Consider the following 27409-nt stretch of genomic DNA (forward strand, 5'->3'; position numbering starts at 1 on the left):
GCTTAAGAACAGAGGGAAATTTGTAAGAGAATAAAAGAAACGTCACCGAAAGATGGTGTTGATTATTTCGGTATGACGTATAGTTATTTGTGTACCCTCGAGGAGGTTAGCGCGATACGGTAACCTGGCTAGTACTGGTTACCACAAAGCTTTTATCTACGAACAACCTTGGGATATCGCCGCATATTTCTAGATAAATATATTTCTTGAGACATTCTTCCGCCTGTTGGTGTTTGGCAGGGAAACACTTGCGAGTAAGCGGCGTTGAACGGGCAATACTCACAGAGTTAGTATACAATCGCGATATGCGAGTGGCATCGAATGCTGGTTTCCCTTGCCCGTTACCCCTAGCTAAATATATATATTGATACTGGTAATATTTTCATAAAAGGTGCTCGTGAGGCTGCCCAGGCGAACCTTAGGTCATGTGTTGATAATCGTACCATCTCCCTACTTATTTTAGAGAGATGGTAAGCTTAACCCTTTTATTTACCCAATACCTAGGTATGTATCACAACGTAATTTGCAGAAACCCATCGTGCATTCCAATATGGATATTAAATTCACCGTTTCCACTCCATTAATCCGAACGGAATGAAACGTTATTTGCGGAGGGGTTTTCATAAATAAACATGATCTTTCTCCATGACGCTTGGATGGGACATGTGTGAGGTAGGTTAGCCGCTCGTCCCCTTGCAGTCATTTGAGGAAAGGCGCCACGTGCAATTGACACATCGTTGCCCATGTTGCACCCTACAGCAAGAATAAAATATACAATGAGCAGTCGAGAGAGCTAATACTCCGTAATAACGTCTTGTTCTCCTATGTAACTACTTTGCTTTCCCACCAAGGGCGTGCCAATTGAAACACGCTAGACTGTTCTCGGCATCCATAATGCGGCCAGCCTCGCCAAGTCATCGTCTGCCCGCGGATCAGGAGAAACAACAACACCGAAACATCTTACCATGTACGATCGACGTCATTGTCAATAACCTTTGGTAATGTCAACAAAGATGGCTTAAGTAAATCTTCAGCCAACGACCAAAATCACTACAGTAAAACGAAGAGATGCCTCGCTCAATTCCATCCCGAAAGATTGGCGGTCCGCGAACGCAAACACGGTCGAAGTGTAGTCGCTGCCACAATCTGGACCCTCGCGAGCATGCGAACACTTTGTATCCCAAAGACAATTCAGCGAACAAGAACTATGCAGTTTTAAATCTGGTCATAGATGCACTTGGATTGTCTAAAGCAGCAACTCCTCCGTATACTGGGTCTGGATGCAGGTTCTGTAAAGTACTGGCTCAGGCACTGGATGCGTTTTCCAAAGTTTGGCGAGACTTTCGCGGGCGGATCCTCGTTGAGATCAAAGAGAAGGGAACGATTAAGGTTGTGCTAGACAAAGAAGAGTGGAAGCATGAGAGTATTGAAATTTACGCGATCTCAGGTAAGACTTGTTTCTGTGTTCATCAAATCTGTTTTAGCTAGCAACTCGCTTCTACCACTACTCTTCGAGAACCCCTTGACTGGGACAAATATCTGCTGTATAAAGGGCAGCGGAGAGACATATGCAAACAACTGTGGAAAGGTCGAAAGAAATTCTTTGGAACGCTGGCATTGATATCGAGCAGAGGCACGGTCACCTTGGCCCATGTTGGGAGCCGCCCGCCGTATCCCTATCGACTCTGGATCGGACGAAACCTTCGACTTTGCTCGTCGTTGTATCCAAGATTGCTTGACAAACCCAAAGCACGAGGCCTGTAGGAGAACGTCCACCTCGACGGTTCTAGGCCCGAAGCGTCTGATAGATGTTGGTCGAGTTGGGCGACCCATTCGTCTGATCGACACTCATGAAAAGAAAGCCCAATATGCAGCACTGTCCCATTGTTGGGGCAAAGGACCAACCCTGACCGCAACCAAATCCAACTGGCAAAAGCTGTCCTCCAATATACCCTTTGATGCACTACCTTCCTTGTTCCAGGACGCAATTATTATCACACGCCAACTTGGTCTTCGCTACCTCTGGATCGACTCTTTATGCATCATACAAGATTCCGTCAGAGATTGGGAAACGGAGTCGACTAAAATGGGTTCGATCTATGAGAATGGCCACATCACCATATCGGCGACCAGTTCTGGCGATGGCAGCGCCCACTGCTTGCAAGAAAGACGGAAACCAGTCAAGATCAGCTATGAAAATACGAAAGGAAAAGAGCACATCATGGGTGCAAGGCTGGTTCTTGAGCACCATCCTAACTTGGAAGAGTGTGAGCCCGCAAAACCCTTTGGGCCCCTGACTAAACGTGCGTGGACTCTTCAGGAACACGTCCTCAGCACTCGCGTTTTGCACTACACCCCAACAGAGTTGCTCTTCGAATGCAAAACTTCGTACCGATGTGAATGCCTTCCCGCACGCAAGAATTATCCTACCACGCCAGCATTGATCCCTAAAGCTTTGTCATCCTTGAAGACAAATAAAAAACACGATGGGATTTGGGATGTGTGGCAAAGGATTCTTGAAACATATTCGCACCGCAATCTCACCGTAGCCAGCGATAAACTACCCGCTATATCCGGCATCGCGAAAACAATTCAAAAAGCTACTGGTTCTTCGTACTTGGGTGGTCTTTGGGCTGATCACCTCGCATCAGACTTACTATGGAACAGTATGTTGCCGAGAACGGGGGAAGGGACCTCCTACGCTTTGGAGAGCTATCGGGCCCCAACATTTTCATGGGCTAGTGTGGACGCACCCATAACATACTACGCCCCAGACGACGATGAACGCTTGCACTTCAAGTCCTTGCTGAAGATCATTACCACGACGATCAGTCCTGCTGGTCTGAACCCCCTTGGTACAGTCTCTGCTGGATCGATCAGAATACTTGGGCCCTGCATCACTGCTACTCTTGCTTCCGAACATGGAGCGGAGGGTAACTGCACTTATACCTTGTTAATAAAAGGAACGAGCGCGATGCAGATGTTGCCCGATTCTTTCCTGGTGGAGAGGGAAATTTGCACGGCGGCGGGTGAGACGCAGAAGACTGTACGAAGAGCACGATCGGGTGACGAACTTGTCAACTTCAAAACACCAGTCCTTTGTTTGGGGGTTGGGTTATACGATCACTGGATAGGGGGTCTCGTACTTGGTATATCGAGCCGGGACCCGGAAGCGTGGGAACGACTTGGCACTTTTTCTGCGGGGACAGAAGTGTTTGCAAGCGCTGAGAAGCAGGAGTTGACGATGGTTTGATCGCATCAATGATTTAATACGGTATACGGTCCATTTTCGTTGTATAATAATATCGAACGTCGTCCTTGCGCTCAATGCACACACGAGTCGACATATCGCTTGCTACCCTCGAAGAAGCCAAGCGGCCGTTTCAAGCAGCGCCGTGAAACAACCCAAATATCGCTTCGGGTCATTCCCGCCGATTCCACCACTCAACTGAGTCCATCGTAGCCACCAAAGAGCTTTATGGAAATGTTTAGTGGATACTCGTAACCCCATCATTACCTGTCAGAATATACTCACGACAAAAAGTTCCGAGCCGGCGTTCTAGACAAACACCAACGCACTGGATTCAAATGACCTAATTAATGTTTCATTATTGCAGGCCCTCTTATAAGACTGACGATGTCTGGCCAATCTCGACATCTTCACAGCTTTTGTCTTCACATACACTTTCTTTCTTGGCGCGAGTCGCTGGTCATTCGTTTTTACATTCACTCGTTCCTTATTCGCTCGTTCAAACAGTCATTCTTTAAAGCACTATCACCTGACCCGATCGCATCATGTTGCCATCGACCCTCTTTCTTTCCTGCCTCGTGGGCGCAGTGACCGCGGCTTTTAGCGACAGCTCTCTCGAAAAACATGCCAACGTTCTCAAGCTTTCGGCCTCCTTTAACCCTGTCAAGGAATCTTACTGGACTGGCTATCCTCATCATCGCCGTACTCCCTTTGCCGTTTCGCCCGATGGCAAATCCGCATATCTAGCATACCTCGATGCTAGCGGAACCAACGTACATATCCAGCAAGTTGATCCTTCAACCTTCGCTTCCGTCGGAACGGCTACGACCGTTACGGGCGGAAAGGAGGCTGCTGGTCTCGTTGCTCACAACGATGGTTTCGCTTTATTGACTAACGAAGCTCTGCCTGCTGGTACCGCAAATGCTCCCACTGATAACATGCCCGTTCCTGTTCTGTACCGGTACACCTCCGGCAAGCAGACCTTCAAGACTTTCCTCGGCGGCCCAGGCGTTCACGAGTCCGCTGGCCTTCATGCTTCCCCTGATGTCAATGGTGATCTCGCCTATTCTGAGGCAGCTGGTATCTATGGTGCTTACTTCGTCGTCACTGCCTACTCTGGGGCTGCCGCTGGTCATTTCGGTGATGCCATCCAATACGTTGGAAACGACGGTAAGATCCAGCAGATTGCCGGAGCCAGCTCCACCTGGGGTTGCTCTCACAACACTGGTATCGCCTTTGAGGCTGCCGACTCTGCTCCTTTTGCTAGTATCTGTTCCGAAGATCAGGGTGCTATCTGGTTGAACACTGCCACCCAGAGTATGAACGGCGTTAAGATCTCCAACGAGAACGTCACCAACGGTGGAAGTGGTGAGCCCATGGGAGGTATGGGTGGTTCTTACAGCGGCCTTGCCCGATTCCAGGAAAGCGACTCTTACATCTTCACCTGGGTCTCTCGCGGCGCTAAGGACCTCTACCCCAATGAGTGGCTCGGTGGAGGCTCTACTCGTGCCATTAACCGAACAAACAACCGCAACGTCGCTATTGCCCAGATGTCCGACAAGAAGACTCTCGTTGGTGAGCAGGCTACCTCCGAGCTTGTCGCCGATGGTGACTCCCAGGTCAACTGGATCACTCAAGGTACTGCCGATTGCTCTAACGCACACGTTGCCACCTTCGACAAGAGCAACGCACTCGTCACTTGGGAGGAGATCGCCAACCCTACTTGTGACTTCATTGCTATGGGCTGCAAGGGCGCTTTCACCGGCTCTTACTTCCAGTTGGTCAACGATGGAAAGAAGGTCGGAGAGCCCATCAAGGCTATGGATGTTACCGTTGCGGGTGACATGGTCACCATGAAGGATGGCCGCATTTGCTGGCCATACATCGACATGGAATGGAGTCTTGACGGCCCTATCCGTAATGCTGCGAGTGTGTCGTCTGTCAGCTTTGCTTGCATGAACTTGGATGGTTCTGGAAGTACCGCTCCACCAGCTTCTTCCGCCCCAGCTGCTTCATCTGCGGCACCATCCACCTCTGCTGCTGCCGCCCCTGCTACATCCAAGCCCGCACAGGAGCCAACCTCTGCTGTCGAGGCTGAGGCTTCCGCCGCTCTTCCCGTCGCCAGCGGCCCTTCTTCTGCTGTAGAAGCCCAGCCATCAACTTCCGTTGCCCCCGTCAACAGCCCTCCCAATGACGATGATCTCCCGCCCTTTGAGATGGTTACTTCGGGTGCTACCATCACTCCTCCCTCAACCAGTGCACTAGCAGCTCCAAGTGCGCCAGTATCTTCATCTCCTGCTGCGTCTTATTCGGCGGAGACTGGATTCATGAGCATTGCTCCTATTCCTTCTTCATCGTCCCCGGCTGCCCCTGCACCCGTCCCATCGGCCCCTGGTTCAGTTGCTCCTGTCCCTTCTGCTCCTGCTCCATCAGCTCCTGCTCCGTCAGCTTCTGCTCCGTCAGCTCCTGCTCCGTCAGCTCCCGCTCCATCAGTTCCCGCACCATCCGCTTCGTCTCCATCAACTCCATACCCTTCGGCTCCAGCTGAATCAGAGTGCGCGCCTCGGGTCACTGTCTCGGTCACGGCGACTCTCACTGTGACGATTAGCTCATCCACCCCCGTTGCCGGAACTCCTCTCTCCCAAAAGCCATCCAGCAGTGAAGCTGCTCCATCTTCCACTGCTCTGCCCGCACAAGAGCCTCCCTATCCTCTTCCCTCTGGCTCCGGCTCCGGATACCCGTACCCATCCGGCACTGGCGTTTGGCCCACTGGCAGGCTTCGCCCAACCCGGCGACCTCGTCCCACCTTGCGACCTCGCCCTACCGGCCCGCGCGGTGGCCCTCGCCCCAATGAGGCCCCTTGCTCTTTCGAGACGAGAGTCAGGCCCACACCTTCAGCAGCTACATACTAGATGAGTAGCTGCTCAGATCTCGATGGTTAAGATCGAGCGTGCATTACCACACATGACTGGTTTTGATATGTCACATTCTTGTATATATTTAGCTTAGCTTCTCTAAGCGCTCTACATGGCTTGCGTCCTGGTATCGACGCTGTCGAAGTCGTCAGAAATAAAATTCTTTTCGTCTTCGCATCATTCTCTCATCGAATCGGGACTACCTGGATCCTGCTCGTACACGCTGTGATAATGTTACGCGTAACTGTCGTCAGAGGATAGGTACGCGCCGGGCCGGATGCTTATTAACTTCATGCACCTGAACTAGCACGTTCTGGTAACTATGTCGTCGTATCCAGTCAGAGCCTCAAGATTTCCTTTTCCTGTGCCGTATAGGTACGAATAACTCCGAGACGTACGCTTCCCTTCTAGAATACTGAAGAATATTATCAGTCTATTTACAGCAGCGTTTCACAGAGGTTAAGTTATTCATCAAACCCTAATAGGTAGCTCAAATCCGGCAACCCCTAGAGCAAGGAGATGTAGGGGTCATCGATGTACGCTACTTTATTGGATAGATTGCACATTTTCCTAACGTATGTAAACGCATACTGCATCCTAGGTAGACCCATATATAAATAGTCAAGACAAAAGAGTGTCCCACGGGCTTGATTGCTGCTAGATTGTAGGGCTTATGACTTGTCTTGTCTGACGCAAGAGACATTAAGGGCAGAACTCTCAAATCGCAATTCTCATCTATTTCGCAAGTTCAATAGTTGGAAAAGGTGGATGCCACGGCATCTCGGCAACAATATTACGTCACACTATACTAGTAACTCGAGAACTCTTTTCCAGGACAACCATTTTGATAATAAACCGCAAAATGTCGATAATATAATTATACAGAATTCAATATGGCTCCCAACGTGAGTCCTTCGAGGATACGCGTCGCCATCCGAGACTTTACGACACAATGGTTCCTGATCGCACAAGGCACGGGAATTCTAGCCATTATCCTCCACAACCTAGCCTACCAGTTCCGTGGCCTGGGGATCATTTCGACCATTCTTTGGGTTCTGACAATTGTCGAGCTATGTGTTATGGTGCTCATCTATGGTATCCGTTGGTTTCTCTATCCCACCGAAGCTGCACAAGCTCTAAAGACCCAGACTGCGGAACTCTCCTGTCTGGCCAGCCCCGTCATTACATTTACGACTATTCTCATCATGATCGTTCTTACTCTACCTGATACTTGGGGTAAAGAATGGGGCATGGTCGCGTACGTTATGTGGTGGATCAACGCCCTGTTCGCGCTCATAGTCGTTACCGCCATTCCATACTGTTATGCGGCATTGGAACTCCAGGACATATCGACCTTCCCTCCGTCGACGCAACTCCCCATCATTTCGACCTTGACATGTGCAGCGGGAGGAGGTGCAATCTGCAATTTTGGGGAACTCAGTCCGGACCTTCAAGTGCCTGTCATCATCGTCTCGTACCTCTTCGTTGGCTGTGGGCTTCCGCTGGCATTGACCATGGACGCGTTGTCATTATCCCGCATTCTAACTGGATCAGCGCCGACAACTATAAAAATCAACCAACACATGATCCTCTGCGGGCCATGGGGACAAGGTAGCTTTGCATTACAAATCCTTGGTTCGGTCGTCATGAAGGGCTCATTTGCGGCGTATGACCAAGGTACATGGATTACAGAGGCTGCAGCTGGCCCCATAGGCTATGCCAGTATCTTCGCAGGCTTACTTTTCTGGGGCCAAGGCACCTTTTGGTTCGTCTTCGCCATGGGACAGATCACCCATGTTCTGGTGGCAAATCGCAAAGAGATATCGGGTTGGGGATTGCCCGTTTGGTCATTGGTATTCCCGATGGTGAGTAATGGAACCTGGTCCTAAGAGGTTGTAACACATGGAAGATTAACGTGTTACAGGGAGTTTACACGAACGCTTGTATCCAGCTAGGTAAATTATTGGGGTCAAGAGCATTCAATGTAATATCCACCATTTTGGCTGTTGTTTTGGTCATCATATGGCTTGTCAATATGGGTTTCACAATCCAAGGCATATTGAGAGGGACACTATTCGGGCTTGAGAGTGGGTGGAAGGTCCCACAGGTTGGAATACATGATGCCCAAGAGAAGGATGCCGGCAGTGTCCAATCAACTGGTCGTCTTTCCCAGCATGCTGGAGGCCCGGACAACGGTCACACAAACGACCGTACCAATGGGTCTGCAGATAAGCAGACCAATGGCCTCACGAATTCCCACTAAGAAGGTTACTCAATTGAATGCATCAATCAATTTTCATACTACCTTACTCGTACCATGAGCAGACATCGATAGGGAAGTCTTACATTTACAGACGTCGTGTGACGATCGGGTTAACACCTGGCACCCTTCTCAGAAATTCGTTCTAGTCTTCTGATACTGTGAAAATAGTTCATAATGATATCGTCTATCGATGTTTAGAACATGAAGCTTCTTCTTTACAAATCCTCTGAAGGGTGTGGTAATATCAAGATTGGAATTCATATCGCAAGGGAGCCATATGTTGTTTAGAGACTAATTACGCTGAACGCAGGAAGATATTGAAGTACTGACGGGGACAAAGGAAAAAAACCAGAAAACATAGAATAATGGAGTGGAGTGGAACATGAATAGATAGGTGTCCAATTTGAAGAGTTAATGTGATGGAAGTGAACTCTTCAATAGAGTTATAAGAAGCTTGACTCCGTCTAGCCTTATTCTGCAGCATAGCGCCTTCCTTTGATCAATGGAATCAACATGAAGATACTCGCACCCAAAGCCGCGCCGAGCACTGGGCCCAGCCAATATATCCAGTGATACCCCTTGAATCCAACCACAACGCTGGGACCGAAACTCCTGGCAGGGTTCACGCTTCCTCCGGTGTAGTATACACTTCCCATCTCAGCGATAAAAAGTGCAAGACCAACGTAGAACGGTTTGCCAGCACTGGCAGGGACAAAAAGAACAGCGAGGACGAGTTGTGCGGTGATGAACATTTCGAGGAACAGACCGCGTGAAATTGACATGGAATCGACGAGCGTGGTTGCAACCGGTAAGGGGCCGGGTAGAAGCGCGGAAACTACGAATGAAACGCAAATTGCTGCGATAAGTTGAGCAAGAATGGCGTGGATAGCCCGCTGCCAGCGGACTACACCAGCAATCAGCAAACCCGTGGTGACCTATATTATTAGATCAAGAGAGACCTGTGCGATACTCAGTAACATACCGCAGGATTAAACATTCCACCACTCACGTCTGCGAATATCGCAACGTTTACGGCAAGGGAGATGCCAAAACAGAGGTTGATGTACAAGAGTTTGGCGGCATCGGGTAGGGTAGAGTCCGCCGAAGGAGCCTCAGCGGCGATCTGAGTTCCCGTGAAGGCAAAGAATAGGAACATAAATGTTCCAATAAATTCGCCAACAAATACGGTAAGCTCCTGTCGAGCATAGTCGGGACGTCTTGTGTGCTCGACGCCATTGGTTGACGGAGGTGGCAAGCCAATCGACTCTCGCTTTTCAGACATGGTGATCAAGGCTAATAGTAGTCCTGGCGAAACTGCAGGAGTATAAAAGTGCTGCCGACAGTTTGTGTTTCTTGAATATTGAATGGTTGTTTAGGACCTGGACAGCTTTGCAGGAGTGGTGGTTTATATAGCGACACAGAGGTTAAAGCACCCAGCACTTCCAACACAAGTGACGATAGTCTGGATTACCATGGCTCCATTCTTACCTTGCTTCTACCGAGAATTGCATTCAATGTCTTAGAGCTAGTTACTGCAACTGGCTTACCGATAATGCAGCACGAACTAGATTTCGCTTTCTCTGAGGGCAGTGTCACGGAACGACAGAGTACTGATTGGGCCAGAACCCGACCAGTGCATCATGAGAAAACTTGTGAAGGGCTGGAACTAGTCCAGTACTTTGGTTGCTCATGCCGTATGAACTCATTTTCCCGAAGATGAGGTTCGGTAGGCCTTCATTTCAGTCTAGGAAACTGGCCAAAGCAACTCAATTGGCAGCCGTTCATAATTGTATCACCACACATAATTCGAAGGTCTTCAGACGATGAAGAATTCTCACATCGCGGTGCTTTGATACTGTGCCACAGCCGAAAGAATCCTTTGATGCCTTGCTGTCTAAGTCTCTCATGGTTGCAGCAAGGCTGTGGGCAAGATACTACTATTGGTCAGATCGAGATGCCTGATAAGGTAAAGTTTCCCTGTACCATTACATCGGAACCACAAACATGCGGTCTAAAGACGTCTCATGCTTGAATCTGCAGTATTGTTCGTCAAGTGGTTGGGTTTCTGAATCTGCAATGTAGAATCGAACCATTGATCCCTGCGCGAAGGTATTACACAGTACGGTCGCAGACACAGAACCCCTTCCGTATCAGCGCAAAACAGACAGATTTCAAATATCCGCCCAGTCGGGGAGAATCTCAAGATCATAAATATTACGCAAGAGGCAGCCCTGGAGAGTCACTTCATCAATCACTCTTGCCGATCTTTTGCTTTATTCACCTGGAGACAGATGGCCTTCACAGCTAAGAAGTGATAGCATGAACAGGGTCCAGATGCAAAAGCATTTTCGCGCAGCAACCGCATACTTCTCTCCATAAATTCAATCGGTCGATCCCGCCCATTTCACCATCCTTGTATTCTTTGGCAAGTTCGCCGCCGTGCAGATCTATTTCCAGAACGTAGTGCTACAGTACAACACTTCTAGGCCCCTTGACTGAAGTAATGGAAAGCATCGGAAGATTTTGACGGTCTAGAAGCATTGTTTGCGGTCAGGAAAGACCCTCAATGCAGCCATGAAGGGTGGGTTGCCTCTTTGACAATGTCCCAGCTCAATCTTCCACGATATCCTCCAAATGAAAGTGGAAAAGATCAGTATGTGAGAGCAACGTAGAGCAGGTCGTATCTCCGTTATGTCGTCTGGATTGTCTCAGTGACAGCACAGTCTACGTGCGATTCGAGTAAGACCGCCACCATCACCTCTGCTAACCGCATCAGGAGAAACATACACGGCCAGTGCAGTGAGATGCATGCTGATCTTGCGGGAACAGCCGGAACAAATGATCCCAGAAAGAAGGTTTGCAAGTCATGTGTGTGTTACTGCTGTTAATGAATATGGTGAACAATGCTGCAAGGGAGGTAAATGAACATCTGATGTCAGTGATGAAAAAAGGGACACCCTTTCTTTCAAGAAGAACGAACTGCTAAAGGGAAGTAGATATTACTCATGAGAAATAAAAACATCATATGCCGTTTTCTTCTGAGTCGAAAGATACCCCGATCTTCAGATAGATTCGAGCTCCACACGTGTGAAGAACATAGCTCACTGCAGCTTGGTTACACATACCCCGCCCGCCACATCGTATTGATGTGGGGACCAACGCGAGCGCCGTTGCCGTTGAAGATGTAGGCATATGCCAGCTTAGTATCTGCGGATTGCGGGATTTCATGCGGCACGAACGTGGACAATGTAGCCAGGGGTCTGTAAGGGTAAGTTGTGTCAAGCAAACCTCTCCTCCCTTAACATATGACTGCCATCTGTCACTGACTGATATGCTGAATAAATAAAACCAAGTGCAAATATCGTATCACTCAACATATTAAGACATTTATCGTACTCTTAGGTTAGAATCTTAAAACTCACGTGCTTGTCAAATGAACCGCCCGCTGCTTCATCCGCGTCATTGCCGCGTGCATTCCTTCGGGATCTCATGCCATGATGTGGACAAAACGAGGAATGTATCAGCACAATACCAAAAGCGATCGTCTCAAGCTCTGGGTTTTGCACCTGACGGACCGTGATACTGGGTATTTTATTGGTTTCTCAAAAATCTCCAGACGATATTTCTGCACCAAACATGCTCAAACCTGCTCACAATGAAAGATTCAGCCATGAGGATACGACTTGGAAACAGTTGTCTATATAATCGAGAATTTCGCTCCTGGTTCACACCGCAAAAAGGGGCGACAAGAGCTGGCCACGTACGACAGAGGGGTGAAAACCTGTCAGAGATTCAAACAAAGCAATTGCCCGATATCTGGAATGTGAGTATGCTGCTCATTCGATATGTGATAGGACAGACTGATGTGTCCATAGTGTCACCAACCAGGGGTAAATCTGAATGACGCGGATTGAAATGCTTGTAGATGTGGACCTGTCCTCATCTGCAATGGCCCCTGTAGCGATGCAGCTGGTCTTGTAATATAATAGTTTGAGTGCGCTCACATTCATTTCCTTTTCCATCGGATTGTCCTCGAAGGTAGGACGTGCCATCGATCTCAAATTTATCAAGATGAAGTTCGTCTCGTTGCTGCCATTTGCGTCCCTTACCTCAGCCGCTATCCATACCATTCGTGTTGGAACCAAGGGAGCAGATACATTCACTCCTCCTGCGCTTAATCCAAAAGTTGGTGACATTATTGTCTTCCAGCTTGAAAGCTTCCATAACATCGTCGAAGGAACGTTCGACAGCCCATGCCAGCCTAAGCCAAATGGCTTCTATTCTGGCGAGTTCCCGGACACCGACAAGGGAAGACTCCGATTTGTTACCAGAATCGTTTCTCCCGATCCCATATACTACTATTGCAGTGTTGGAAGGCATTGCCAGGTTGGCATGGTCGGAGGCTTCAACACCCCGTACGTGATCTCAACTTCTCAAATATGTGTTATTGAAGAAATTAACCGCCTCTAGGACTAGCGGAAAAACACTAGCAGACTATGCCAGTCGTGCGAAGAGCGTCGCAGAGGCTTCAGAGCCAGATGAGATCCACGGTGGAATCCTCATCGATGCCGCTCAGGTTCTTAAATTGAATGGAACTGGCTCAGCACAAGTCGCCGACATTGACTCCTCAGAGGTCGTTGGCGCGATGAGTCGCGATGTCGCTGCAGCGTGAGATCGACGTAAACTCATCGAATATTTCAGTGTCTAATCTGTCATTAGTGACGCAATCCCTCCGTGGTATCCTGGACAGTTCCCGGGCGTGGGACTTCCGCCGCCATATGGTCTCCCACCATTTGCCCCCAATCCAGTCGCTGGCGGACCTCCCCCAGGCGTCACTGGTCCACCACCGTGGTTGCCAGGTCCCCCTCCTGGTGTCGTTGGATCCCCTCCTCCATGGTCGCCTGCGGCTTTCTTCAACAATACTTCACCACTGAGCTTCCTGCCTCCGTGGGTGCATGCTTCTCTATTTAACGGTACTGCGGGATTGAGCTCCTTGTCCACACCTCAGGTCGGCCAGCTCTTTTCGACGATTCAGCAGGCGATTGGGAACTTCTTCGCGTCGCTGCAGAACAATGCAACTCAACCTATTCGTGGAATGAGGAGGGATGAATATTAAAAATTTCACATTAAACGAATGTGAGAGATTTCAACGAGAAGGTAGACACATGTTTTTCATTGGTTTATCACGAACGGGGCTAAATGAATGTTCTATCATGTCACACATCACGATTCAAGTCATATCAAAGTCGATCAGATCATAGTTTTATGGGTGATGAAATTTGGTCTTGTTTAATTCAAAATCTAATCGTACAATCTCATTGAGCATTACGCAAATTGCTATTATATGCTAAGAAATGCCAAACATTATTATATGTAATTATGATCCACTTTCCCACTATTGGATGGTGATCTGTCTGATCGTTGGGGCAGGTGCCTTGGGCACAGTGATAGACAACACTCCGTTCCTCAAGGCAGCACGGACGTTGCCGGCATCGATACGCTCCGGGAAGCGGAAAGTCCGCTCGAAAGAACCATGGTTCCTTTCCTTCACCAACTCTCTGTCCTGAGACTCAGTTGGACTCTGGGGTTGCGCTACAGGCTGAACTGTTGCCTCTGCATTGTCTGTCGTTTCAACAGCCTTCTCCTTGCCCTTGGGCTCCTTGGGCGTCTTGTCTTCGGTAGGCGTGTAATGTTCGGAGATTGTGGATGAGGTCTCAGCACCTAGATCTTCGAAGTCGTCTTCAACGGTTGCCTGGTATGACTTCTGGGATGAGGTGTCGCTTTCCACCGTCTCGGGCTCATTCAGAGTGACTCCATCCATCTCGGCATCCTTTGTCTTCTCAGCCTCAGTGGACTGTTGCGGCTCCGTGGGAGCTTGCTCTGGTGCTGCGGGTTGTTCCGAAGTCTTGGTGGTCTCAGTGTTTCCAGTGATCTTTAAGGTGTGCTCATCCGTAACTTCAATGGAGATGTGCTCCTGCTCAAAGCCGGGGATGTCGCCCTGAACTTCGTAGCCTTCCTGATTCTCGCGGACATCAAAGCGAGCTCGGAATGCACGCTTCCGTTGCTGGCGTTGCTGATGCTGTGCCCGACGAGCCTCGCGGTCAAGCTCAGTGAGAAGATCATCGACCTGACTCAAGAAAGGCGCAAAGGATGGGAATGCTGGCCGAGAGACGACGCGGCGATATGAAGGACGTTGCACTGGTGCGCAGAAGTTGAATGGGCTGCAGGCTTGCTGTTGGTAAGCGGGCGCAAAGCGCGGAGTAAGGAAGAATGCCATTGCTTGATTTGGAGTTGTGGTGTGGTTGTGTATAAAAGAAGTTATAGTTGCAAGTGTTGTAACTTGAAAGTTGTTTTGAGAATGCTGGATGGAGCTCAAGAGTAGAGAAGTTGTTCTTTGAAACTGATGATGGACTTTAGGAAGGCCCTGGGTCGAGCATTTATAGACATCTTGAAGGGTGACAAGGCAACAGTTCGCATGCGTGGCCACTGATTAGGAATCGTAGATCTCATAAGCTGTGGAGAATGCTGGAAAGATGGAGATGGCAGTGGATGGTTCGCGTTGTTTGTCAGAAGAGGCGACAAGCGACGGGAACTCGCGGGAACATCCTGGAAGCTTGTGGAGATTGTCAGATCGCGCTAGTCCGTATACGGTGGATGAGTAATTGGGGACATCGGCCCAATGCAACACCGATATCATGTGATCAGGCCATTCACCCATCTCAACTCGACCTAGTCCAGTTTTATCGGTATTATCGGAAATAACAGGCTGATAGAGAGAAATTCATGATAATCATCTTGGATTTAGGTCTAAGTCTCACATCTCGTGTTCATCATATCCGGTCTTTCAAGCTCTTCCGAAAGGTACCCTGTAATTGTGTCAAGGCCTCATCTCGCGAAGTTCTAATCCCTGGACATCGGAGCTCAACTTTTTCGCAGCAATTGCGAGGCCATCTGATAAATTGCATGCGTGCGGTTCTCTTGACCGACGATGGTACGCACTGGGTGAGTCCTGCCATGAAGGTGACTTCAATGTCTTGACCTTCTTGTATGCTTCTGACAAAGACATGCCCTCGAGGACCTTTGTCCCTGAAAGCATACCGAGAGTTCCCATGCCCCTCATAAGAGCCCCACAGAGTATGGATCCGCATTCAAAACTTGCGCTGGGAGCGATCCGACACTCGTACACTTCGGAGCGATACTTGTCAAGCAGCTTGAAACACTCTCTGGCCAGTCTTTCAATTGCTTTCTTCCGCCTGGTGTTTATGGCATCTTGCTTTTGTCAACATATTGTACGGAGTGAAGACGCTCTGTGTTTACATACTTTCAACTTGAACTGATATTGGGAGTTCGAGAGAAGAGAAAGGTCCTACGCTGTATCGGATTGCAGCCTTTGTGACCTTGTGGAAGATGGCTGGGTCATCGAATACCCATGCTACACATAACCACAAAACCAAATCTCGGTCGCAAATAGTTGGAATTTCGTGCGTTTTCTTGACACTATCAATCCATGACTTTGAGTAAACTTGGATAGCCTTTGCACACTGGTAATAGTCGACTAAAATGGCTAGGTGACAGAGCAGCTCCAGCGACATCTCTGGCTGAGCATGGCCATTTTGAAGATGGAGAGCGTCGAGAAGTGTAAGTAGTGCGATTTCGTCCCATTCCTCAGCCGTGATGTAGAAGCGATCATCGAGATTATTGCGAACCGCCTCTGCCCACCTCCCACCTGAAAGCTGCGCCTCGAATTTGGGCGATACTATTTTCAAATGCCGAGAGGAAACGTAATAATGAATGCCGCCCTCAAAACGCTGTGTAATGCCGTCTTGTAGATACGATCTTGTTGGCTTCTCTTTTGAAAGGCTCTTGCCTTCGACTTGTTTCATCTCATTTGGAGCCATAGCCTGCACTGAATTATTGCCATCGGAGCCTACAACAATCTCGAAATTTTCACCATAAAAGTTACTGTGTGCATCTTCTGCATACGCGAAATCTTCCTCGATATCTCTACTGTCGCTTCCGTTGTGAACACTGGCATGTGTTGTCTTCCTCCCGTTATTGCCGTCTTGGTTCTCGTCCCATACAGCAATTGGAGCATTGGCGTTTTGAAGAACGATGACTGTGTCGGCGTCGGGATCGATCTTATATATCTTCTCCGCCCTATATGGGCTTGTTTTGGGACTCCCAATCATTTTGATTTTCTAGTGAGGTGAGAAGGGTTGTCATCAACAATCATTGCTCAGCAAACATATATTTGTCTGCGATAACACAACGCAAGGGATGGTTGACCTTGCACCCCGCACAGTGTGCCACAGTGTTATGAGGAACGTTAACATTCTTGTGTAAGAGTCCCTGTGGCATGGGAAGGTGTCTAGATAAGTTAGTTGCCTTCTCCACAAGGAATTTTGCTTTGCTATTAGAAGCCCAAGGTGTGAAATGTCTTCTTTGATTGGGCTAGCTGAATGTGGGAAATCGACTGCATCCCATTGCCCGAAGTCTGGCGCGGATAATTGGATTTTTCTTCTATTCCTTACTAACACTCCATCAGTGTTTCTCCAGAGCGAGATAAAGTGGTTAGAGTTCACACGCTGTCTATGGGATTGAGAGTCCTTGAATCTTATTCAACCCCCTAGGTGGAAGTACCGTGTTCCAGCATTCGTGCAGGCAGTACTTGCGCAATAAAGCTTCACAGATTGTAGAAAAGATTGTAGAAAAGATCGCAAATGCCACCTCGCGGCGCCTAGAGATCTTGGTTCATTTGTAATATTTGACCCCTCATAATTAATCAATAGGCAACTTGGCTATTCTTATTGTAAGGCTTGCAGTCGCAAACTCTAAGTGGTTGTGGCTTTCGCGTGAAATAAATGATCGTCATGCAAATTGCATTTCCGGATCTGGTAAACCCAGCATCGGCAGTTGCATGTTAATTCATTGTGCACATGTAGATTACTTGAAGCTGATGTACGTACAAAGGTATAAGATAATCTTGGTTCCGGATATTGGTATGATCTGCAATAATCGCAAGTTACCAGTAAACTCCCCAACGTTCATTTCAGCTCGAAAAGTCGCGCCAGAAACTTGAAGTTTGCAATGCGCATCTGGTGGAGTACAGTATGCGCTGAGGCGATATGTTTGGCCACCGTCCTTGCCAACGGCACGCTCAACGAGCTCGCTCGGGATCTGGAACGTGTAGAGTCAATTCGAGCGATCAAGAATGTACAAAGAACATACTCGCAACTCGCGCAATTCGGACGTTACGATGACATGGCGACGCTCTTCGCGCCTAACGGAACGTTGCGATGGGGCAATTCAACGGCGAATGGAGTACCTGCTATTGCAAGCTGGCTGCACGCCGATTCTGGCCAGATGAACGGCCTGAATCCTGGTTCTCTGGATACACTCATAGCAGAAAATCCAGTTGTGAGCTTATCCGTTGATGGACATACAGCCAAAGCTCGCTGGAACGGCTTGCGCTTCCAGGGCGACGGGCAAGGCGCAACGCGTATTCAAGGTGGTATATACGAAAATGAGTACATTCAGACTGACCAAGGTTGGAAACTCTCTCTTCTGAATTACTACGCCATGTACGCCGGGCCTTATGTTGGAGGTTGGCGAAACGTTGGCGGTGGCTTACCGATTGTTCCTTACCATTTCACACCGGAGGGATCTGGCATCCCCATTCCAAAGCCAGTGGGTGAAGCTCCAATGACCAACCATAGTATTGCGGATCTTGAAAAACGAATTGGCCGTTTGAATGATGAGGATAGCGTTCGAAATCTAATGCATGCTCATGGATATTACGTGGATCGACGCATGTGGACGGATGTAGTGGAGCTGCACACCACGAACACCACAGTTCAGATACACCGTGGGGCAGATACAACAATTTTCACCGGACTCGCAGGTGCTCGTACAGCTCTGGAGCGTATGGGGCCAGAGGGATTGGTACAAGGGATTAATAACGACCACCCAATTTTCGATATGATTGTCGAGGTAGACCTCAGTGGCAAGAAAGCCATTGCTCGCGGGGTCGAGATTGCCATGGTTGGAGATGCGAAGAACAGGACAGCTTCATGGGAGTTCAACGTTTTTCGCAATCATCTCATCAAAGAAGATGGTCTGTGGAAGGTACAAACGATCGATATTACGCCACTTGTTGTCGCAGACTACTACAAAGGATGGGGCGATGGTGGTATAAATCCTCACAACACCCATGTGCCACCATTTTTAAATAGATCTAGCCACAATAACCCAAACAGTGCGAATATCAATGATACGGAGACCAGCTTAGATGAGCTTAATCGTCGTCTCGCTCGCTCAGCCGGGTTCGATGGAGCCGAGAACCAATCCCACGCGTACGGATATCTCCTGGATGACCTTCAATGCGGACTAATGGGCGACCTTTTCGCAAAGCGTGGCCACAAAGCATCACCATTCGCCGGATTTTTCATCACTCCAGAGCGCATCACCAAAGCATGCTATACCTCGTATGGTACGAACAGGTCTGCACTGAGATCAAGCATCTCATTTCACTGGCGTCCACAACCAGTGGTACTTGTTTCCGAAGATGGCCGTTCAGCTACCCTGAGGGCGAGATTGCTCCAACCTTCGACTTCGACCACGAGAGCGGGGAGTTTCAATGGCGCAATATATCACGACCAAATGGTTCTGGAAGACGGCAAATGGCGACTGTGGAGTGTAACGATCGATGAATTCTATTGGCAGTCAGCGTCTTGGGAGGGAGGCTGGTCGGACGCGAAACCAAGGAATAGCAGCGAGCCAAACCCTGGCGGTGCAGGGTGGACCAAGAACTATCCCCCGGACATTACCATCGCTGATATTGGAGAAAGAGAAGCAACCTTCAGAGGTGGTAGTGGTCAGTACATACAGTGGCCGGATATCCAAATTATGTGGTGGCAGTATCGCAATCCCGTGAGCGGCCGCACACCGGACTATTATTGGCCTGGATGTGTTCCATGTCAAGCGAAACCAGACTGGGCGCTGGAAGCAAACGGATTCCAGGAGCCTCCCACGGGTCCAGTGAGATTCAATACCAGTGGCGAGCGATGAAACACTATACAGTCGTTGCGAATGAGGGCTGGGCGGACGAGAATCGTAAATAAATATACCGGCCAATTCCATATTATTTTTCAATCTCTTTTGGTCATCCTGGAGGAGGCGGTGGCAGTCATCTGGGAAACTAGGGAGGTGGGTTGGAAACTTTTGTTGATTCGCATTCGCTGTAAATCTAACGAACCACATTCACACGTGGATTTGGGTATCTTATAACATTCATGGTCCTCTATGACCTTGCCACCGAGCACAAGATTATTTATCTCAAGTTCATCGGGGGTCCATCCCGATGCTTTCTTTCCCAGCAAGCCTGCCGTATCTCGACTTGGATCTAAGCCTTGCTTGAACGCTGAACATCGCGATGATAACGATAGCATCGAGCATGATAATGAGTTGCATCCATTTAGTCGCAGTCTTTGCGCATTAGTCAATATGCGGTCATCCACAATATCTCCAAGAAACTCACAATCATTTGGCAGGTTACGGGAATAGCCCACGTTTTGATGTCTGATTTCTCCGTGGCCTGGTTGCGCCACTCCGGCAGCACATTGCAAGCACCCATTTCTCTTGTGCACTCGTAGACCTTTCCGCCTGTGGCATCTTTGTACGAAGTACATCCGAATTGATCGTCTCCCTTAGTTGTGTAGTGTACAATGATCGTGGCAAGGGCAGAGACGGCCACGCCGCCAGCCCAGAACTGAACGAAGGCTACCCAAAATCTACGTCGCGGCTAGAACAGAGGTCAATCAGCATTGACTGGGTGGAATTATGACAGGATCCGTCACCCACCTTGTTGAGTTCGAGATCCATATTGCCTTTTCTCAGCTTGGTATATCCCAAAACGCACACAACGCCAGCGAAGATACCGATCGCAGCAGTTGCGACTGTTGCATCGGTGGCAGGGGTGACATATTCAATGAGAGATTCGTTTAATTCCGGCTTTCCAGGAACATCTTTGCCTTCGAGGAAGTATCGTGGTAGAACCCAATCACCGAAGATCCAGTATGTCGTTGTGAGGATTGTCGAGACGAATGAGAGGACTAGAAGCAAAATGGTCGGCACTAGCGTAAACGAGAGGATGCGTTCGTACCCCATATTGTTGCTATGATAGTCGCGTCGCGGAGGTTTCGTGAATGGGTGAAATATTTCGTCGAAGGACAGAGGATAATGAGGACGGGAAACAAGCAACTGTCAGACGTTTATTCGGGTTTCCTGCGCTGTGGTTTTGTACTACATGAGCAGGCATGCATTCAGCCTTGCTGATATCACCCGAAATACACTGCCACCATCCTACCATGTTCCACCTAATAAGGCCAACCGCTCCCTAACCTGAGATGGATTCTTTGACATGGGCGGAAATGAGCCCTCTATGTTTCAGGGATTAACAGAAGGAATACAAATTTATCCTGATTGGAGCAACTTGGCGTTGTTATACTTGCCCGCCTATTGTTCATAGGAAATTTACTCCGTACTTGTACAAGAATTACTTGCAGGTAGGCTCAGTATCAGAGCGACTTGTTGGTGTTACAGGCTTCCAATGCTGCCCCACATTTTTTTTCAACTCATGGACTTACCTTCTCCTGGGATTGGTCCTGAATACATTTTAACAATCGGTAACAAGTGAAATTCTTCCAGACATGCATGCCGTGAAGAAGAAGTCGAAGAGTGCCTGGGCTCACTAAGATACAACACATTATGTGGACAGGTAATGGGATGCATGGTGTTCATTTATTAGCCACACAACACTGTGAAGACCAGAGCGACTGGTAGGGCAAGCCGCATCGATTGAGACATGGGATTACTGCCGGATCATGGGGCAACGGGCTGGAGATCCGCCAAGTTCTGCTGAGCGTTCACAATTCCGGTCGAATGTTCTGTTGCTATCGATGCCATTTTATATGTTAACAATGTCGATAAACGCTTCGGTGGCATTGGAATCATTTTTGAGTTTTTTTTTCTGGTTGCGATTGCGCCGCCGTGGCCGATTATATTTAGTCGTCACAGCTAGAGAAAAGATTGATCGCAAGGCTAATGACGAGCATGTAGCACTGCTTTACTAGAAATACTAGATAATTTGTAGCTACAACAAACCATTTGATTATCATGTTGTAGTGCGTCACGCAGCTCAACAAGCGTCGGAAGATGATGATGCTAAAGTAAGACTGGCAGCACCGGATGCGAATGTATTCGGTTACATCGGCCTGCTCAAGGGTTCAAGGCGACGTACAAGATTAATGTGGGTTCTTCCATTAGATAGTAGACACTATGCTCTGCTTGTTCGAATGTAGTTACTGGCAATGTTCCGTGGACCTGTCAATCGGTCCTGGTGAAGCAGGTTCGTTCTTTGGCTGATCCGTTCTTGAGATAATTATAGAAATGCCAACTCTGGGGTAGAGAGTAGCTATGAATGATTGAAGATACTGATCTCCATCGCCTAAAGCTTGGAAACCCCTCTCTTATCTTCTAAATCGGAACCGGCAACAAGGTGTATTTGCACACCACGTTCTCAACCGCAAAAATTAGGTCAAGATGGCCTTGAGCCAGCGAGTGGTCTATCCCTTGCGCTAGTAGCACCGAATTGGCCGTGTGGAAGCGAACTTTGACCGAGCCACCTCTCACACTACTACGTAGCCTCTTTCTACTGTGGACTTTTCGCATTTACTGTGTAGGGTTCCTGTTTCTCGAGATTCGTTCTCGCATATGCAAACCGTTGTTATATGAACATAACAGCTTCCCCAGCATGGCTAATACGTTTGTAGTCATAGCCCAGGCTGTGCAGAGACGTTGCGCGGTCGGAGCCCGGGGCGCTCAACACCATGCAGAAGTCAGGGGAAATCAAAACAAGAAAATCTCGATACAGTAGCCCAATTCGCATACAACTCAGCCTCGAGCCAATCGGAGGACCTCCCCATCGCCATGAGGTTGGCCTTAACTCAAAATGGTGGTGATGAGGCGCCAAAGTGTGCATAAATACACGAGAAAACGGATGTGGACCTAATCTCAATCTGCTCAGGGGCTCCACCTTCTATAATTGCAACGCTTCTCAAGGGTCAAGCCACAATCTGTTCACGATCCAGAGCCAAGCAACGCGATGCTCTGGCAAGAAAAGGTTTCCCTTTAGAACCGGAAGCGCCTCATGGTGGTTCTCATGATGTTGAACTACTTGGACATCTCCGAAAATCCGCCATGGTTGGGCATTTCCGGGTATGGGGAGAGAGGCATTTGTGTCCAGCGATGAGTCTCTATTGTGTAGACTACAAGACCACAAGTAGATAACGGCGATGGTCCTATAGTAGCGTCCCGTCTATGGCGTAGGCAAAAGCCATACTAACACGCGTCGGCTGATACTTTGTCAGCCCCTGTGAATCACACTTATAAGCCTCTATCGCTAGCCATGTGCTAATCAAAACACAGCTCCCAAGTATTCACTCGTTCTGCTTGTTGCGCACGCTGTGCGATCACACTCGTTACAAACCAAAACTTTTCCAGTCACTCATTTAATAATATTTTTCTTTTAATCATGCTTTTTCAATATCTGCTTGCGGCTCTGCCATTGACGCTCGCCGCGCCCCTTGCTTGCTCCGCCCCACCACGACCTTCAAGTGCCCCAGTTATCACTCCTCCCAAGGGTCAGGTGATCCCCAACCGGTATATCATCAAGTTGAAGAACGATGCGAGGAGCGATGTCATCAACGAAGCTGTAAAGCTTCTTCCTAGCAAGAAGGCCGAGCACGTGTACGATTTTGGCTCCTACAGAGGCTTCGCGGCCGAGATCCCAGATGATGTTCTCCCCTACGTTACCGGCCTTCCAGGGGTAAGTAATCTCGCCCACAGTCGAACTGCAGCGCCAAGTCTAACGTTGCGCATAGATCGATTACATCGAGAAGGATTGCATCATGAGCATCGATGTTGATGTTCAGCGTCGTGATGTTGTCACCCAGCCCTCTGCCCCCTGGGGTTTGGCACGTATCTCCCACGTCCAACGTGGTAGCACTTCATACGTGTATGACGAGAGCTCAGGAGAGGGCACATGCGCTTACGTCCTCGACACTGGTGTCTACACCCAGCACCCCGACTTTGAGGGCCGTAAGTCATATCCTACATCATTGAAGTAATTGTAGCTAAATCATGCAGGTGCCGAATTCCTCGCAAACTATGCCAACGATGGCAATGATGAGGATGGACATGGTCACGGTACCCACGTCGCCGGAACCATTGGATCCAAGACGTATGGTGTTGCTAAGAACTCCCACCTTTTCGCCGTCAAGGTCTTCAATGCCACCGGAAAGGGACCTAACTCTGCTGTGATTGCAGGCATCCAATTCGCGGCAAATGATCGACTGACCCGCACTGGTGCATGCCCCAAGGGATCTGTTGCGAACTTGTCTCTCGGAGGTGGACAATCCGATGCTGTCAATGCCGCGGCTGCCGATGCTGTTCGATCTGGTCTCTTCATGTCTGTCGCGGCTGGAAACAGCGGTGTTGATGCCTCTGAGTCTTCACCTGCTTCTGAGTCCTCCGTCTACACTGTCGGAGCAACTGACTCAAGCGACAAGATTGCTTGGTACAGCAACTATGGTTCCTATGTTGATATCTTTGCTCCGGGCACTGATATCGTCTCTCTCTGGAACAACGGCGGCACTGTAAGTCTTATTTCAGCTTGGTCGTTATGCCCGACATTGCATCATTTGCTAACCTTTGTCCGTAATTAAGAACACCATGTCTGGTACCTCTATGGCTGCACCACACGTAGCTGGTATCGCCCTTTACCTCTTGTCCCTTGAAGGTCAGAGGAGCGTTGCTGCCTTGAGCGCCCGTCTTTCCGAACTCGCCACCAAGAACATCGTCACTGGACTCCCCGGAAACACCATCAATGCATTGGCTTTCAACGGCTACGGAGCTCCCGCTCCAGGCACCCCCACCCAGTCCGTAAATTCCACTCAACCTGCTGGTCCTACTGGCACTGGATACTTCCCAACTTCCACCGGAATCTCTCCTACCGGAATTTCCACCGGCGTGCCCGTCAGCGCTGGAACCGGTGTTCCCACCAGCGTGCCCACCACCATCGTCCCATACCCGACCTCAGGCTACCCCTCTTCAGGATACCCGTCCAACCCATCTAACCCATCCAACGGATATCCAACCTATAACTACAACTCCTACAGGGTTCGTTAGAGTCGCCCGTAGCAAATACATAGCCAATGTTTCCTTTTATATGACTTGTCAGCCATGTATATCATCCGGCCCTGGTATGGAGCCTCCGCAGGGAAATCTCGTGGTCGTTGAACAAATTCTACTTTGTATTCGTCCACTGAATGAGGTGTGCACATTTTATCTTCTCATGTTGCACCATTTGTGGCGCAGCAATGTATGTATGTTTTAATTATTGAACAATTCTGCGGACAACATAGACGGTACACCTTTAGTATTTTCTAGCATCTTCTGTTAGATACCAGGTGTAGTGAAGGATATCATCGTCCTTCGTTATGCATCTTGCCCTGGAGTCCACCAGTGGGTGGATTCGAGGGACAGTTTTGACAATGTGATTACATTAAAACTAACAATGTGGCTTTCACTAATAAAGTTGTGACAGTGATTTGTTCTGTTCTAGGTCGGTCATATTTCTAATCGCAGTACCCACACATCTTAGATTGGCGCAAATCCTGTGTGTGGGTTGCTTGGTCTAAACATTTCTGCATTGCGTCCAATGAAGTTATTCTAGGATAGTCACCACTTATTGCCATTCATGAATCAAGAATAACTGCACATCGATTCCGACATTCTATATACAATTCGGGTCGAATCTGAAAAGTGCAAAACTTCGAACACATCCACAACATCTATACCCTCCAGTCTCGGGCTTCGGCCCGCAGGCCCTATGTACAGTTGCACTCAAGAACCGACTAAGTAAACACTTATGCCAGAGGCGGGTTGGCGTTCTCCAACAACATCTGGAAATACGCCTGGAACCAGTGACCGGCCTCGGGGGCGGGCTTGAAAGCGGATGGACGACCGCAGTGAGCATCGTACCTGTTAGCGGAAGTATCGGATGTACCATCGGACTGCCAGTCATTAGCTAATGTCATTTTCCAAAATATGTGAAGCTTACCTCGCCACCCGGCTTCACCCAGACAAAGGCGTCGACGAGGTCACTGCCAGTGTTGGTAGTAGGGCGGGGGCCAAAGCCAGCTCCACGGACGTTGCACCAATCACCCCACTGCTCCTGGGCGGTGGGCTGCTTTCCAGATCGACCGACATCGACAATGAAGTGGGCGGGGAATCCGTTGGCCTGGAGCAAGGGTGCAAAAGCCTTGACGAACCTCTCCTCGTCGCAGTTGGCGTTGGGGCTCGTGAGGGCAGGGCAGGCACCGATCTTCCAAGCATTGTAGTTAGATACGTTAGTGACGATACCGCGAACACCACGAGGGGAACCGGCGGCCTTGAAGACTTCGCCGAACATCTTGGCGGCAGGCGTAATGTTTGCTTCCCAGCCGAGCCAGCCAGCGTGACCACCATCGAGGTACATATCGACATTGTCGTAGTTGAGCTTCTTGAGGGCATAAGATGTCAGGTCGCGGTAGTATGGCGCTGCACGCTGGCACTTGGCAACATTCATGTTGGTGACCATGTTGGCCAGGGAATCGGGTTCTAGACAGGTTAGTAACCTCCAAGTATATATTCGGTGCTAGCCTACCAATAGCGAGATTGATCTTGATGTCGGGGTACTTCTCGATGATGGCGGCGATCTTGTCAATGTAGTCGGTCTTGTAAAGCTCCACTCCGTTCTGATCGATGTGAAGTTCTCCGTTGGAAGCCAGAGCGGCACAGTCTCGGTCGGGAAGGTTGTACACTACGAAAGTTCCCATGAGCTTCTCTCCGGCAGCGTTCCGTTCCTTGATGATCGCAAGGTATTCGTCCATAGTAGGAACCTTTGCGCGGGTATCCATCCAGACGAAAGAACCGACATTGGCCACCGCGGAAGCAGCAGGATGCAGAGAAGCTGGTAGTGAAGGAATAGCCAGCGAGTGCACCTCAGAGGAGTAGTATGGGTTGGCGTAGAAATCATAGCCTTCGAATGGGTTGCCTGCTGCAGCGCGTGGTGCAACAGTGACCTCACTTGGTGATGTGACTGTGGCAGTCGGAGCGACAGTAGGCTGAGGAAGCGCCTGTACGACTCCCAATGCAATGGTGGCGAGGGAAATGAATCTTGCGGACATCTTGACTATTCTGTACAGAGATCGAAGAACAACTCGTTGAACTGATGAGGCTCAACAAGTGGACATGCGAGGTCGTATTTATACATCTTTGTCTTCACGACGAGATTGATCATGAAGCTGTTTAAACAACCCAAGACTCGCTATATAAACTGTTCCCGCCCATCCGCATCATGTAGATCAAAAGTTAAGCTCCAAGGATCGTGCCAACGTGTGTAAACAACGTCGTTGATCATGTTGCCCCAGTGTTTTCTGGAAGAAATCCAAACTTCCATACTTGAGCCCCATCCCATCGCACTTCTGTAATAACCATTGTCGGAAGCAAGGTAAAGCATTCCGGCCGCCGAGCAAGCTATCGAAGTCTTCTTGTCTTGAACAAGAAAGTTAAGTGGGAAATCCTGATGTAGCGACTTGGTAAGATCTTGAAATGTCTTGGACGCTAGCTTCCTATAGAACAACCAAGCAGTCTATTATCTCCTATTCATTTGTTTTCTATGACGGATTTACCATAATTCGGTGCTTAAGGTCCTGTCATATTCACACATATTCATATTGCTCAATTTCACTCAGGCAACCAGTTTTCATGAAGGGAAAATGAGGTTTGAAGTTGTCTGTAACTATCTAGGCAGTTAGCAGTTGTCCGTCTGACTAACTGACCATCCTTGTGCCCCTCAAAAACGTTAGTTTGACAACGAAA

At 49.0% G+C, this 27409-nt stretch overlaps 13 protein-coding genes across 13 annotated transcripts; 7 read left to right on the top strand and 6 right to left on the bottom strand.

Moving 5' to 3' along the window:
• Positions 1-1068: 1068 nt before the first annotated feature.
• On the top strand, positions 1069-3253 carry BU24DRAFT_345832 (HET-domain-containing protein; the record flags this gene model as incomplete). The annotated part of the gene is made up of 2 exons (XM_033523460.1): positions 1069-1447; positions 1632-3253. The coding sequence occupies 2 exons, from the start codon at positions 1069-1071 to the stop codon at positions 3251-3253; spliced, it is 2001 nt and encodes a 666-aa protein (XP_033386594.1).
• A 542-nt stretch (positions 3254-3795) lies between these two features.
• On the top strand, positions 3796-5424 carry BU24DRAFT_344419 (uncharacterized protein; the record flags this gene model as incomplete). Its single annotated transcript, XM_033523401.1, has 1 exon — positions 3796-5424. A coding segment is annotated over one exon (1629 nt), but the record flags the coding sequence as incomplete, so codon positions are not given.
• A 1602-nt stretch (positions 5425-7026) lies between these two features.
• On the top strand, positions 7027-8548 carry BU24DRAFT_491253 (uncharacterized protein). Its single transcript, XM_033533774.1, has 2 exons — positions 7027-8030; positions 8090-8548. Exons 1-2 carry the CDS (start codon positions 7059-7061, stop codon positions 8426-8428), a joined length of 1311 nt encoding a protein of 436 aa, XP_033386596.1. The 5' UTR covers positions 7027-7058; the 3' UTR covers positions 8429-8548.
• Positions 8549-8898: 350 nt separating this feature from the next.
• BU24DRAFT_343039 (aquaporin-like protein) lies at positions 8899-9710 on the bottom strand (the record flags this gene model as incomplete). The annotated part of the gene is made up of 2 exons (XM_033523348.1): positions 8899-9363; positions 9411-9710. 2 exons carry the CDS (start codon positions 9708-9710, stop codon positions 8899-8901), a joined length of 765 nt encoding a protein of 254 aa, XP_033386597.1.
• A 2463-nt stretch (positions 9711-12173) lies between these two features.
• On the top strand, positions 12174-13684 carry BU24DRAFT_167778 (uncharacterized protein). Its single transcript, XM_033521460.1, has 4 exons — positions 12174-12251; positions 12304-12843; positions 12899-13096; positions 13148-13684. The coding sequence occupies exons 2-4, from the start codon at positions 12500-12502 to the stop codon at positions 13542-13544; spliced, it is 939 nt and encodes a 312-aa protein (XP_033386598.1). The 5' UTR covers positions 12174-12251; positions 12304-12499; the 3' UTR covers positions 13545-13684.
• A 100-nt stretch (positions 13685-13784) lies between these two features.
• Positions 13785-14833, bottom strand: BU24DRAFT_421256 (HSP20-like chaperone). Its single transcript, XM_033527682.1, has one exon. The coding sequence runs from the start codon at positions 14703-14705 to the stop codon at positions 13824-13826; it is 882 nt and encodes a 293-aa protein (XP_033386599.1). The 5' UTR covers positions 14706-14833; the 3' UTR covers positions 13785-13823.
• A 369-nt stretch (positions 14834-15202) lies between these two features.
• Positions 15203-15789, bottom strand: BU24DRAFT_421257 (uncharacterized protein). The gene has a single exon (XM_033527683.1). The coding sequence runs from the start codon at positions 15537-15539 to the stop codon at positions 15306-15308; it is 234 nt and encodes a 77-aa protein (XP_033386600.1). The 5' UTR covers positions 15540-15789; the 3' UTR covers positions 15203-15305.
• A 1072-nt stretch (positions 15790-16861) lies between these two features.
• On the top strand, positions 16862-19548 carry BU24DRAFT_479663 (uncharacterized protein; the record flags this gene model as incomplete). Its single annotated transcript, XM_033533088.1, has 4 exons — positions 16862-16972; positions 17549-19301; positions 19346-19465; positions 19508-19548. 4 exons carry the CDS (start codon positions 16862-16864, stop codon positions 19546-19548), a joined length of 2025 nt encoding a protein of 674 aa, XP_033386601.1.
• Positions 19549-19631: 83 nt separating this feature from the next.
• On the bottom strand, positions 19632-20719 carry BU24DRAFT_167832 (uncharacterized protein). Its single transcript, XM_033521461.1, has 3 exons — positions 20288-20719; positions 19965-20228; positions 19632-19912 (listed from the first exon to the last, which is right to left on the bottom strand). The coding sequence occupies exons 1-3, from the start codon at positions 20591-20593 to the stop codon at positions 19769-19771; spliced, it is 714 nt and encodes a 237-aa protein (XP_033386602.1). The 5' UTR covers positions 20594-20719; the 3' UTR covers positions 19632-19768.
• A 416-nt stretch (positions 20720-21135) lies between these two features.
• BU24DRAFT_167845 (uncharacterized protein) lies at positions 21136-21620 on the top strand. The gene has a single exon (XM_033521462.1). The coding sequence runs from the start codon at positions 21310-21312 to the stop codon at positions 21556-21558; it is 249 nt and encodes an 82-aa protein (XP_033386603.1). The 5' UTR covers positions 21136-21309; the 3' UTR covers positions 21559-21620.
• Positions 21621-21694: 74 nt separating this feature from the next.
• On the bottom strand, positions 21695-22196 carry BU24DRAFT_421258 (uncharacterized protein). Its single transcript, XM_033527684.1, has one exon. The coding sequence runs from the start codon at positions 22154-22156 to the stop codon at positions 21962-21964; it is 195 nt and encodes a 64-aa protein (XP_033386604.1). The 5' UTR covers positions 22157-22196; the 3' UTR covers positions 21695-21961.
• A 746-nt stretch (positions 22197-22942) lies between these two features.
• BU24DRAFT_421259 (subtilisin-like protein) lies at positions 22943-25092 on the top strand. The gene is made up of 4 exons (XM_033527685.1): positions 22943-23312; positions 23368-23584; positions 23633-24141; positions 24212-25092. Exons 1-4 carry the CDS (start codon positions 23019-23021, stop codon positions 24671-24673), a joined length of 1482 nt encoding a protein of 493 aa, XP_033386605.1. The 5' UTR covers positions 22943-23018; the 3' UTR covers positions 24674-25092.
• Positions 25093-25413: 321 nt separating this feature from the next.
• Positions 25414-26715, bottom strand: BU24DRAFT_440893 (glycoside hydrolase family 6 protein; the record flags this gene model as incomplete). Its single annotated transcript, XM_033530396.1, has 3 exons — positions 25414-25560; positions 25608-26146; positions 26193-26715. 3 exons carry the CDS (start codon positions 26713-26715, stop codon positions 25414-25416), a joined length of 1209 nt encoding a protein of 402 aa, XP_033386606.1.
• Positions 26716-27409: the final 694 nt, after the last annotated feature.

The sequence above is a fragment of the Aaosphaeria arxii genome (assembly GCF_010015735.1).
Source record: "Aaosphaeria arxii CBS 175.79 unplaced genomic scaffold BU24scaffold_3, whole genome shotgun sequence".
NCBI classification, from domain to species: domain Eukaryota; kingdom Fungi; phylum Ascomycota; class Dothideomycetes; order Pleosporales; genus Aaosphaeria; species Aaosphaeria arxii.